Source organism: Dreissena polymorpha, chromosome 11, assembly GCF_020536995.1.
Source record: "Dreissena polymorpha isolate Duluth1 chromosome 11, UMN_Dpol_1.0, whole genome shotgun sequence".
Classification (NCBI taxonomy): domain Eukaryota; kingdom Metazoa; phylum Mollusca; class Bivalvia; order Myida; family Dreissenidae; genus Dreissena; species Dreissena polymorpha.
Genome location: NC_068365.1, coordinates 42095807 through 42110716, shown reverse-complemented (window position 1 = coordinate 42110716; position 14910 = coordinate 42095807). Strand labels below are relative to the sequence as shown.

The 14910-nt window shown below is 37.9% G+C and overlaps 1 protein-coding gene across 1 annotated transcript; it reads right to left on the bottom strand.

Annotated features, from left to right (window-relative positions):
- Nucleotides 1-9214: 9214 nt before the first annotated feature.
- LOC127851515 (uncharacterized) lies at nucleotides 9215-14233 on the bottom strand. The gene is made up of 4 exons (XM_052385344.1): nucleotides 14131-14233; nucleotides 13002-13086; nucleotides 11136-11317; nucleotides 9215-10281 (listed from the first exon to the last, which is right to left on the bottom strand). The coding sequence occupies exons 1-4, from the start codon at nucleotides 14131-14133 to the stop codon at nucleotides 10228-10230; spliced, it is 324 nt and encodes a 107-aa protein (XP_052241304.1). The 5' UTR covers nucleotides 14134-14233; the 3' UTR covers nucleotides 9215-10227.
- Between the last annotated feature and the right edge of the window lie 677 nt (nucleotides 14234-14910).

The following is a 14910-nucleotide window of genomic DNA, read 5'->3' as shown; positions in this document are numbered from 1 at the left end:
TAAGACTAAAATACGCAGAAATGAAATACCAGTAGCATTATTAATACATTTTTATACCCCCACAAACGAAGTTTGTCGGTCCGTCTGCCTGTCTTGTCTGTCGGTCCGTATTAAGTGTCCGCTCTCTAATTCAAGTTGTTTTTACCCGATCTTCACCAAACTTGGTCAGATGTTGTATCTATATGATGTCTAGGTCAAGTTCGAATATGGGTAATGCCGGGTCAAAATCAAGGCCAAGGGGTCACTTAGTGCGTTTTAAACTTTGAGCATGGTGTCCGCTCTCTAATTATGCACCCCTTCGAAGAAGAGGGGGTATATTGTTTTCCACATGTCGGTCGGTCGGTCCGTCCATCAGATGGTTTCCGGATGATAACTTGAGAACGCTTAGGCCTAGGATCATGAAACTTCATTGGTACATTGATCATGACTGGCAGATGACCCATCTTGATTTTCAGGTTACTAGGTCAAGGTCACAGTTATTCCAAATAATAAAATGGTTTCAAGAAGGTAACTCAAGAATGCTTAGGCCTAGGATCATGAAACTAAGGATCATGAAACTTCATAGGAACATTGATCATGACTGGCAGATGACCCCTATTGATTTTCAGGTCACTAGGTCAACGGTCACAGTGACAAAAACGTATTCACACAATGGCTGCCACTACAACTGACAGCCCATATGGGGGGCATGCATGTTTTACAAACAGCCATTGTATATACTACTACCCTATGCTCGTATATAAGTAATGCCGTATCAAGCCAGTACTATACTAGCGAGTCATGTATCGGATATATCCTACTACCCATGCTCGTATATAAGTAATGCCGTATCAAGCCAGTACTATACTAGCGAGTTATATAGCGGGTATATCCTCCTACCCCATGCTCGTATATAAGTAATGCCGTATCAAGCCAGTACTATACTAGCGAGTCATATACCGGATATATCCTACTACCCCATGCTCGTACATTAGTAATGCCTTATCAAGCCGGTACTATACTAGCGAGTCATAGCGGGTATATACTACTACCCCATGCTTATATATAAGTAATGCCGTACCAAGCCAGTACTATACTAGCGAGTCATATACCGGGTATACCCTACTACCCCATGTTCGTATATAAGTAATGCCGTATCAAGCCAGTACTATACTAGCGAGTAATATAGCGGGTATATCCTACTACCCCATGCTGGTATATAAGTAAGTCCAAATTTAATTAACCCTGCTTTGTAGTATCTTGTTTTCCTTATATGTAAAAAGTGGAAAATTATCTATGAATCTGACTGCATAGATATTTGGTATTCAGCAAAGCATCGTGTAAATGTAGTAAAACTAAACACAATTGTGTTAGCATAAAACTGGCCATGCCATGGGGATCAAATGGTTAATACAGACTTGTAGGAAAAAGACTTCTAAAAATTTTATCCGTGAAATATATTTTGTGTACATAATGATTAGCTTTTTCCTTCAACTTATCGCTTTCATGGTGTAAAGAAAACATGCCGACTTACTAAGTAAGTCGGAGATCTGGGTTTGATTCCCAGTGAAAGTCAAGTCACAAGGAAAAATGCTTATTGTTGGAAGGATTTATTAGTTATTCAAAACGTAAGATTTTTTTCTTTGCTCGTTCAGTTACAAATAACAGCAAATGATCTGAAAGTATTTGTTTATAACGTAGAAGTTAGTGTCATGAATAGTAAATTGGAATAATGCACTTAAAAGAAACTTTACATATTGTATATAAGACTAAAATACGCAGAAATGAAATACCAGTAGCATTATTAATACATTTTTATACCCCCACAAACGAAGTTTGTCGGTCCGTCTGCCTGTCTTGTCTGTCGGTCCGTATTAAGTGTCCGCTCTCTAATTCAAGTTGTTTTTACCCGATCTTCACCAAACTTGGTCAGATGTTGTATCTATATGATGTCTAGGTCAAGTTCGAATATGGGTAATGCCGGGTCAAAATCAAGGCCAAGGGGTCACTTAGTGCGTTTTAAACTTTGAGCATGGTGTCCGCTCTCTAATTATGCACCCCTTCGAAGAAGAGGGGGTATATTGTTTTCCACATGTCGGTCGGTCGGTCCGTCCATCAGATGGTTTCCGGATGATAACTTGAGAACGCTTAGGCCTAGGATCATGAAACTTCATTGGTACATTGATCATGACTGGCAGATGACCCATCTTGATTTTCAGGTTACTAGGTCAAGGTCACAGTTATTCCAAATAATAAAATGGTTTCAAGAAGGTAACTCAAGAATGCTTAGGCCTAGGATCATGAAACTAAGGATCATGAAACTTCATAGGAACATTGATCATGACTGGCAGATGACCCCTATTGATTTTCAGGTCACTAGGTCAACGGTCACAGTGACAAAAACGTATTCACACAATGGCTGCCACTACAACTGACAGCCCATATGGGGGGCATGCATGTTTTACAAACAGCCATTGTATATACTACTACCCTATGCTCGTATATAAGTAATGCCGTATCAAGCCAGTACTATACTAGCGAGTCATGTATCGGATATATCCTACTACCCATGCTCGTATATAAGTAATGCCGTATCAAGCCAGTACTATACTAGCGAGTTATATAGCGGGTATATCCTCCTACCCCATGCTCGTATATAAGTAATGCCGTATCAAGCCAGTACTATACTAGCGAGTCATATACCGGATATATCCTACTACCCCATGCTCGTACATTAGTAATGCCTTATCAAGCCGGTACTATACTAGCGAGTCATAGCGGGTATATACTACTACCCCATGCTTATATATAAGTAATGCCGTACCAAGCCAGTACTATACTAGCGAGTCATATACCGGGTATACCCTACTACCCCATGTTCGTATATAAGTAATGCCGTATCAAGCCAGTACTATACTAGCGAGTAATATAGCGGGTATATCCTACTACCCCATGCTGGTATATAAGTAATACTGTATCAAGCCAGTACTATACTAGCGAGTTATGTACCGGGTATATCCTACTACCCCATGCTGGTATATAAGTAATGCCGTATCAAGCCAGTACTATACTAGCGAGTTATGTACCGGGTATATCCTACTACCCCATGCTGGTAAACGAGTCTTATACCGGGTATATCCAACTACCCCATGCTCGTATAAGTAATGCCGTATCAAGCCAGTACTATACTAGCGAGTTATATACCGGGTATATCCTACTACACCATGCTCGTATATAAGTAATGCCGTATCAAGCCGGTACTATACTAGCGAGTTATATAGCGGGTATATCCTACTACCCCGTGCTCGTATATAAGTAATGCCGTTTCAAGCCAGTACTATACTTGCGAGTTATATAGCGGGTATATCCTACTACCCCATGCTCGTATATAAGTAATGCCGTATCAAGCCAGTACTATATTAGCGAGTTATATACCGGGTATATCCTACTACCCCATGGTCGTATATAAGTAATGCCGTATCAAGCCAGTACTATAATAGCGAGTCATATACCGGGTATACCCTACTACCCTATGCTCGTATATAAGTAATGCCGTATCAAGCCAGTACTATACTAGCGAGTCATATACCGGATATATCCTACTACCCCATGCTCGTATAAAAGTAATGCCGTATCAAGCCAGTACTATACTAGCGAGTCATATACCGGATATATCCTACTACCCCATGCTCGTATATTAGTAATGCCGTATCAAGCCAGTACTATACTAGCGAGTCATATACCGGATATATCCTACTACCCCATGCTCGTATATTAGTAATGCCGTATCAAGCCAGTACTATACTAGCGAGTTATATAGCGGGTATATCCTACTACCCCATGCTCGTATATAAGTAATGCCGTATCAAGCCAGTACTATACTAGCGAGTCATATACCGGGTATATCCTACTATCCCATGCCTTTATATAAGTAATGCCGTATCAAGCCGGTACTAAACTAGCGAGTCATATACCGGATATATCCTACTACCCCATGCTCGTATATTAGTAATGCCGTATCAAGCCAGTACTATACTAGCGAGTCATAGCGGGTATATACTACTACCCCATGCTTATATATAAGTAATGCCGTACCAAGCCAGTACTATACTAGCGAGTCATATACCGGGTATACCCTACTACCCCATGTTCGTATATAAGTAATGCCGTATCAAGCCAGTACTATACTAGCGAGTAATATAGCGGGTATATCCTACTACCCCATGCTGGTATATAAGTAATACTGTATCAAGCCAGTACTATACTAGCGAGTTATGTACCGGGTATATCCTACTACCCCATGCTGGTATATAAGTAATGCCGTATCAAGCCAGTACTATACTAGCGAGTTATGTACCGGGTATATCCTACTACCCCATGCTGGTAAACGAGTCTTATACCGGGTATATCCAACTACCCCATGCTCGTATAAGTAATGCCGTATCAAGCCAGTACTATACTAGCGAGTTATATACCGGGTATATCCTACTACACCATGCTCGTATATAAGTAATGCCGTATCAAGCCAGTACTATACTAGCGAGTTATATAGCGGGTATATCCTACTACCCCATGCTCGTATATAAGTAATGCCGTTTCAAGCCAGTACTATACTTGCGAGTTATATAGCGGGTATATCCTACTACCCCATGCTCGTATATAAGTAATGCCGTATCAAGCCAGTACTATATTAGCGAGTTATATACCGGGTATATCCTACTACCCCATGGTCGTATATAAGTAATGCCGTATCAAGCCAGTACTATAATAGCGAGTCATATACCGGGTATACCCTACTACCCTATGCTCGTATATAAGTAATGCCGTATCAAGCCAGTACTAAACTAGCGAGTCATATACCGGATATATCCTCCTACCCCATGCTCGTATAAAAGTAATGCCGTATCAAGCCAGTACTATACTAGCGAGTCATATACCGGATATATCCTACTACCCCATGCTCGTATATTAGTAATGCCGTATCAAGCCAGTACTATACTAGCGAGTCATATACCGGATATATCCTACTACCCCATGCTCGTATATTATTAATGCCGTATCAAGCCAGTACTATACTAGCGAGTTATATAGCGGGTATATCCTACTACCCCATGCTCGTATATAAGTAATGCCGTATCAAGCCAGTACTATACTAGCGAGTCATATACCGGGTATATCCTACTATCCCATGCCTTTATATAAGTAATGCCGTATCAAGCCGGTACTAAACTAGCGAGTCATATACCGGATATATCCTACTACCCCATTCTCGTATATTAGTAATGCCGTATCAAGCCAGTACTATACTAGCGAGTCATAGCGGGTATATCCTACTACCCCATGCTCGTATATAAGTAATGCCGTATCAAGCCAGTACTATACCTGCGAGTCATATACCGTGTATATCCTACTACCCCATGCCTTTATATAAGTAATGCCGTATCAAGCCGGTACTAAACTAGCGAGTTATATAGCGGGTATATCCTACTACCCCATGCTGGTATAAAAGTAATGTCGTTTCAAGCCAGTACTATACTAGCGAGTTATATACCGGGTATAACCTACTACCCCATGCTGGTATAAAAGTAATGCCGTATCAAGCCGGTACTATACTAGCGAGTTATATAACGGGTATATCCTACTACCCCATACTCGTATATAAGTAATGCCGTATCAAGCCAGTACTTTACTAGCGAGTCATATACCGGAATTATCCTACTACCCCATGCTCGTATACCCGGTATAAGTAATGCCGTATCAAGCCAGTACTATACTAGCGAGTCATAGCGGGTATATACTACTACCCCATGCTCGTATATAAGTAATGCCGTTTCAAGCCAGTACTATACTAGCGAGTCATATACCGGGTATACCCTACTACCCCATGCTCGTATATAAGTAATGCCGTATCAAGCCAGTACTATACTAACGAGTCATATACCGGGTATATCCTACTACCCCATGCTCGTATAAAAGTAATGCCGTATCAAGCCAGTACTATACTAGCGAGCCATAGCGGGTATATACTACTACCCCATGCTCGTATGTAAGTAATGCCGTACCAACCCAGGACTATACTAGCGAGTCATATACCGGGTATATCCTAATACCCCATGCCTTTATATAAGTAATGCCGTATCAAGCCAGTACCATACTAGCGAGTTGTATACCGGGTATATTCTACAACCCCATGCTGGTATATAAGTAATGCCGTATCAAACCGGTACTATACTAGCGAGTTATATAGCGGGTATATCCTACTACCCCATGCTCATTATAAGTAATGCCGTATCAAGCCAGTACTATATTAGCGAGTTATATAGCGGGTATATTCTACTACCCCATGCTCGTATATAAGTAATGCCGTATCAAACCGGTACTATACTAGAGAGTCATAGCGGGTATATACTACTACCCCATGCTCGTATATAAGTAATGCCGTATCCAGCCGGTACTGTACTAGCAAGCTATATACCGGATATATCCTACTACCCAATGCTGGTATATAAGTAATGCCGTATCAAGCCGGTACTATACTAACGAGTCATATAGCGGGTATATCCTACTACCCCATGCTCGTAATGCCGTATCAAGCCAGTACTATACTAGCGAGTTATATACCGGGTATATCCTACTACCCCATGCTCGTATATAAGTAATGCCGTTTCAAGCCAGTACTATACTAGCGAGTTATATACCGGGTATATCCTACTACCCATGCTCGTATATAAGTAATGCCGTATCAAGCCTGTACTATACTAGCGAGTTATATAGCGGTATATACTACTACCCCATCCTGTTATAAGTAATACCGTATTAGTTACACTGTTTGTAACTGATGGTGTATGAGAGCGAAGCTCGAGAAGGGAACTGAGGGTGTATATCCTATACACAATCAGTTACTAACTGTGTATCCATTATATCTCAACCGATTACTCGGGGTGTATGGAAATTTCTCAGGGTGTATGGAAAATACACAATGGGCACATGGCCTCTCAAAGCAAATCGAATCAGGTCATTTTTGTAGGAGGCGAGTTATACCTTACTATCCTATGCTCGTATAAGTAATGCCGTATCACATCAGTTGTAATTTTGACGTCATTTAGTTATATACAGGATAGTCATATAGCGGGTATTTCCTATAACCCCCAAGTACGTACTGTTAATGCTATATCAAACCTGTTATATTCCTAATTTCACAAAGCGGGTATAACCGAATATCCCAGGCTCAAGTTTGCCAAGCGGTATCTACCCAGTAATATTCTATATGTCATTATGCGGGGATACCTGACTATCGTATGTTCGTATTTAAGTGATGCTGTAGCACATTAGTTCAACACTCACAAGTCATACCAAGGGTATATAGGGTTAGGGCAACTAAACCTAATCATATTGTTCACTGCTCGCCTGCATGGTCTGTTCTTCTAAAAGCCATGTAAGAAACACAATCATTCTGCTGTGTGCATATTGTGATCAAATTAATGAATGCTAGTTCGGTTGTTCGGCGTAGCTGTCTTACCAAGCTTTTCACATTAAATACTCTTTATCAACAAACAATTAAATGATGGGGAAATTTCACGCCTGTAGACCCGAATGATTGAATCAGAATATTTTAATTATTGATTTCAGAGAAATCACCCACAGCATTGGCCAAATCACTGCGGAAATCCGGACTTCTTTATGCACGTTTTTGACCTAACAAGAATCACTGCGAAATAGCGCAGACCGTGTTTGACTTACGCTGGCCGCATACGCATTAAGACCTATTTTCGCAAGACGCGACTATAAGTGTGATTTGGTTGTGTTGAAAGAACACTGTGCATGTATGAACTATTTACATCTCATTGCGATGGCGATATTATAAATTCATAATAAGCCTTGTGAGGCCACATATGATCACATGTAGTATATTTTTATCTAAGGACAAAATTGTTCGGTTTGAATATACGTGCACTTTATAAGAAACACATCATGCGGTGGATATGCGACAATTAAACCTTTATTTTCTATTTAAATATTTATAAACGTGAATATACGACTTGCTTTAACGATACAAGCGTTAATTCGTTACTGATAGGATCATGCGGCAGCAATGAATAGGACACTCCTCGTGTAAGTAATCATCATAGTCTAGGGACCCTTCAGGTTTCGCATCGTAAAAAGTGTGACCCAGTAATATTGCTTAAAATGGTTGAGCTAACTTAATTTTCATCTTTTCTCGTGCTCTTTAATTACCACATATTTAGGTCTGGTTGAAGTACTTTTACTTCCCACAGAGCAATTCGGTTCAAATAACTAATAACAACAATACACATTTTTAGCTTTATTTCAAATGTGAACATATTTATTTAACGCAGACGTGTACATTATTTTAACACAGAACAAGGGCTGTTTGTAAAACATGCATGCCCCCCTATGGGCTGTCAGTTGTAGTGGCAGCCATTGTGAATACGTTTTTGTCACTGTGAACTTGACTTTTGACCTAGTGACCTGAAAATCAATAGGGGTCATCTGCCAGTCATGATCAATGTACTTGAGAAGTTTCATGATCATAGACCTAAGTATTCTTGAGCTATCAACAGGAAACCATTAAACTGTTTTGAGTCACTATGAACTTAATCTTTGACCTAGTGACCTGAAAATCAATAGGGGTCTTCTGCCAGTCATTATCAATGTACCTATGAAGGGGGTCATCTGCCAGTCATTATCAATGTACCTATGATTTTTTTATTTTATGATCCTAGGCGTAAGCATTTATGAGTTATCATCCGGAAACCATTTTTCTATTTCGAGTCACTGTGACCTTTACTTTTGACTTAGTGACCTGAAAATCAATAGAGGTCATCTGCGAGTCATCATCAATGTACCTATGAAGTTTCATGATCCTAGGCGTAAGCGTTCTTGAGTTATCATCCGGAAACCATTTTACTATTTCGAGATCAATAAACCTATGAAGTTTCATGATCCTAGGCCAAAGCGTTCTTGAGTTATCATCAGGAAACCATCTGGTGGACCAACCAACTGACATGTGCAAAACAATATACCCCTCTTCTTCCAAGGGGGGCATAAATATAATATTAATTTTTAGTAATCTAAATTAAATCAAAATTGCTAGATTGTATTTTCCGAGAAATTATCGGAAAACATCGTTAAAGTTAAAGGGTAAAACACAAATGTTAAATGACAAAAGCTGTTGCCCGGTTCACGGCACGCGGAGCCTACCCTATTGTGAACCAAAATCTTTTTGTGTATTTCATCCTAGTAGTTACCTTGACATAGAACAGACACATTGGTTACTTTTATGAAACAATTCTTATAAAACTTGGTATACAAATTGCGACATTGTTGCCCATTTGTCCGTCAGTCCATGTCCGAATAGTAGCTAAAATTGAGAAAACTCAGTAAGATTTCATGAAACTTAATATTCACATAATTTTTAAATACACAAAATAATACATTGACCATTTTAATTTTGTGATAAAACTTGGTTTACAAATGAACTCAGAAGAGCAATGTGATATTTATTTTGTCCCTACCGTTTTCACATGAAGGGATTTACGGTTGACCCACTGTCCATCGGTCTGTCAGTCAAATAAACCTGGATCTGGTTACAATGTTTTCCTAAGATTTCACCAGGTTACCTACTTTTTGGACACACTCAACCCAGGCTTACTCAACCAAGATGAGCATGTCGATCAGGTTTCATCAACATTGAGTCGAAAAAAGCCTGGTTTCTTCCATCACCTGATGATCCTCTAACACAGCAAGTCAATCCTCGAATGTCCGAAATATGTTCTGGGTCTTATAGTGGCAGACAAAAACAAGACCTATGATTTTAAGTAAATTTGTTATGTTCATATATACATTAATTATTCCAACTATTTTTTTAGCTCGTATATGTTGTTATACAATTGTATTAAACATGGCCATTTAAGTCTTTCATAAGATTCTAACTAAACAAATGAGTTTTAATTTCTTTTAAAACTCTTGATGCAAGCAAACGATGAACGGCAGTATTGGGGGGAAAAAACTGGCAGACAATATGTATTTGACCATCAAAACTAGAGAAGACTGAGATAAAGATATGCAGAAAATGAAGCAACACCAGTTCATACACAGTGCTAAACTCACATCATAGAGATGTTTAAGTTCATGGATTTCAAGACTATTAAAGCTCAGGACTTTGGTACAGTCTCCCCATCTACAGCATTTCTCTTGAACCACATGAGAGATGATATGTGCATCTTGCTATCCTATGGAGTGGAAGTCTTCCTTGCAGGATATCCATTTGCACGAATACTCCTATAACATGCAACTTTGTTAACTGCAGATTGGAAGCCAAAGTCAATTAACTTACAGTGTCCACATTTTTAACTTTAGTTATAATCATTGACAAAGTTTTTCACAAATGTTATTTTTGATTGAAATGTTAATGAAAAGGCAAAAAAAAGAGATTTACTGTGAAATAAGTCAATGGAGATAAGCCTACTAATAGCTCTTGGTGTGTATTGTGGATTTCACCATGATTTGTTTAACTCTATTTTTGTTTTATTTATCTATATATTGATATTTTCTATGAGTTCTTTACGCAGATACACATCTAATCAGAGCCTCTGTTAATGTAATAAAAGTATGTTACTGTTCTGTTCTTCTGTTAATAACTAATCTAAAAAGAAAGAAAACAAGTAAATTTGCACTATTGTATGAATATGGCATACACTTATTTTTCCATGTTGAAATCTTATTAAATTCATGCTATGAAGCCCTAAAATGTTTGTAACAAACAGATGGATGGACTGACAGACTGACCGATGGAAAACGCCAACACTATATCTCTTGGCTTTGGAAAGGATAATGATTCAACAGAAAGTAGAAATCATCAATAAAAACTTGATGCATCTAAGTTAACTTAGCAATTAGTGAGTTCAATATGTCCTTTAACTGAACAAAAAACAGATGTTTCAAAAACTTAACATGATTTGTCATTTGTTGCAAATATTAATAAGCACTTACAGGTCCTGGGTTTCAATCACCAACATATGATAAAATAGTTATCAGTAACAAAAGGCACAAAAATGCAAGAAAAAAATCACTTTAATGTTAAAATAAATATATATAGTTATTCAATAAACAATGTATATTTTGTCATAAAATACCGGTCCTGGATTGTTCTCAACATCATTTAAGAGCATCAACATCCGCTGGGACAGGTTAACATGTTGTTGAATACACAGCTGCATCATGATGTAATGAAGACCACCTTGTCCACACATACGACCCAGAATCATCAGCCCATACATCTTGATCCACATGGTGGGTGGGAAATGTTTGTATGTTCCTAAAGAACAAAACATGTTAATGATTTATCATTTCAAGTATAAAAGGCAAGCCTTAAAATTCTTAGAAAGCTTTAACATCTGAAGGTTAATATCACCCTTGCTGTGCAGATCTTGGTAATATACCCATTTAAAAAACATTCCTTAAAGCCACACACCTTGAAATGAAATATCTGGCAAGGTAAATTTGGATATAAATAAGAAACATATTTTATCTTTGCCAATTAGAATATATCTGGTGGTTGCAAGGTAGAAATCCGTCTTTCTTGTGCTTTAAAACTTAAAAATAATTGTGTTTCTCGAATTGAACATGTACGTATACAAATCATACATTCAGTTTTAAAATATAAAAAAATAAATTACTTGCTAACTAGGCTATAGATTTAATGACAATTTTGCACACTTTCAAATTGCATCTATATGTACTGAGTAACATGTATTTCATTTCAAGGTGTGTGGCTTTAATGTAATAAACAAGAGTGCTAAACTGTCACAAGATACACCCGTTTGAAGGTTTTGGACACCATGCTAAACGCTGGAAATGCACTAAGTGACCTAGTTTTCGACCCGGCATGACCTATATCTGAACTTGACTTAGATATCATTAAGACACAACTTCTGCCCAAATTTGGTGAAGATCGGATGAAAACTCTTTCAATTAAAGAGCTTACACCATGCTAAATCCTTGTAATGCACCCTGTGAACTAGTTTTTGACCCAGCATGACCCATATTTGAACTTGAACTAGATATTGTCTAGATACAACTTCTGACCACATTTGTTGAAGATCAGATGAAAACTACTTCAATAAGAGAGTGGACACCGTGCTAAATGCTTGAAATGCACTAAGTAACCTCGTGACCTAGTTTTTGACCTGACGTAACCCATATTTGAACTTGACCTAGATAACATTTTGACACAATTTCTGACCAAATTTGGTGAAGATCGGATGATAACTACTTCAATTTGAGAGCGGACACCATGCTTAATCCTTGAAATGTACTAAGTGAACCCCTGACCTTGTTTTTGACCCGGCATGACCCATAATTGAACTGGACTTAGATATTGTCTAGATAAAACTTCTGACCAAAGTTTGTGAAGATTGGATGAAAACTACTTCAATTAGAGAGCAGACACCATGCGAAATGCATGAAATGCTCTAAGTGACCTCGCGACCTAGTTTTTGACCTGGCATAACCCATATTTGAACTTGACCTATATATCATTTACACACAACTTATGACCAAATTTGGTAAAGATCAGATGAAAACTATTCCAATTAGAGAGCCACCAATGCTAAATCCTTCAAATGCACTAAGTGACCCCGTGACCTAGTTTTTGACCTGGCATGACCCATATTCAAACTTGACCTAGATATTGTCTAGATACAACTTCTGACCAAGTTTGGTGAAGATCAGATGAAAACTATTTGAATTAGAGAGTGGACACTGTTATGGACGCCGCCGCCCGCCAAGGGTGAAACTATAATACGTCCCGTTTTTTCAAAACCGGCGTATAAAAATAAGTAATATCCCTCACAGGGTTCAGGTCACACAATTAACTTATAGACAATAGGCAATACTTAATTCATTCACTTCAAACTGTTTCTCTTGACAGATAACAAATGTTCAATCAAATTTTCATTCAAGATCATTTGGTTACAAATTTGAAATACACTAAAATTTGCCTTCATAATGGAAACTTCTATTTTCCAAGCATGCCTTCCACTTCCTTGAGCTGACTTCGTTGAGTTCATGATTAGCAGATGCAATCTGTAAGATTTACTTATAAATAACTCTAAAATAAGTGATTGTTACCCAAAAAATAAAAAAATATAAATTCTTTTGTCTAATTACACACTTTCACATACATAAATGTGACACACGCATAAAGGCCCATAACCATCCAATCAAAATATTCAGAAATAGAGGTGCTCATTATACTAACAGTAATGACTAAGTTTGTATACATGTATGTTTTTTCAACTATGTTTTGCAAAATATTCTCATGCAAACCAGGGTTTCCAATTTAAAAAGCCACATGTACATTGCATGTAACAGGGGTAAGACAATGCTAACAAGAAATGTGGTTGTCAGAAACACAATGCCCCCTAATGCGCCACTTTGATTTTTTTTTTTACCTTTGACCTTTAAGGATGACCTTGATCTTTCACCACTCAAAATGTGCAGCTCCATGAGATACACATGCTAGCCAAATATCAAGTTGCTACGTTCAATATTGCAAAAGTTATGAAGAAGGTTAAAGTTTTGGTTAAAGTTTTTGATTTATTTTTTTTGACCTTTGACCTTGAAGGATGACCATGACTTTGACCTTTCACCACTCAAAATGTGAAGCTCCATGAGATACAGATGCATGCCAAAAATCAAGTTGCTATGTTCAATATTGCAAAAGTTAATATGAAGGTTAAAGTTTTGGTTAAAGTTTTGGGACACACACACACACACACACACACACACACACACATGGACACATACAATGACAGACAGGCCAAAAACAATATACCCCCGATCTTTCGATCCGGGGGCATAAAAATAATCCTGGTTGTGTTTTTCAAGCAATCTAGCTAAAACAAACAGGTTTAATAAAATAGAAAGATTAACTAAAATGAACATACCAGTTATATAGGGCTATAACTATCATATTGAGTATGTCAACACAAAATCGTGTAATTAGTTGCAAAAAGATACAGAAAGCTTTATATGGGAAAGTGCATGTGTTGACCTCCTTTTTTTGTTACTTTATTTGTACATAAAATGCTTGTCAAGCATACACAAGTTAGTGATTTAAAGTCATACCATTGGTGAGCCTATCAGCTTAATTTTACTCTCTTTTCCAGTCTCTGGTTGCTTGATGTGGCGACTGCAGAAGTGGCTCAGCAAAGCGTCTTCGTTGGAGCAAACAACTCTGCATTCTGGACACCGATTGTGCGCCTCCTTTAAATATAAAACTTTGTGAAACATAAAAATATATTAAACATTTATTTTTCATCATTTTAACCAATAAATACCTACTAAACAAGAACTTTGACATTAACTTAGATATGAAAACATATATATTATTTTCAATTTAATTGTTAAACAAGAGCTGTCTCCATAGGATGACGTATGCCCCCAATAAATGCTTTGATAGAAATTATGAGCATTTCTCGAACCCTAAACGCGGACCCTAAGGTCAAGGTCATGGGGTAAAAATTTGTGTGGGTATGGAAAGGCCTTGTCCATATACACATGCATATCAAATATGAATGTTACATCTGAAGCGTCAAAAGAAGTTATGAGCATTTTTCGAAACCTAAACACAAAGTGTGACGGACAGACAGACATCAGACAAACAGACAGAAGGACAGTTCTATCACTATATGCCCTCCTTCGGCGGCATAAAAAAAGTTAATCCAGAAATGCAAAATAACTCCCAAACTAGAGAGCGGACACCATACTTAATCCCTGAAATGCACGTAATGTAAGCAAGTTAGTTCAAATAACAATGTACACAATTTCAATACTTTCTTAAAGTTAGTTCAAATAACAATGAACACAATTTCAATATTTTCTTATCACTTAATCAATAATTATTAT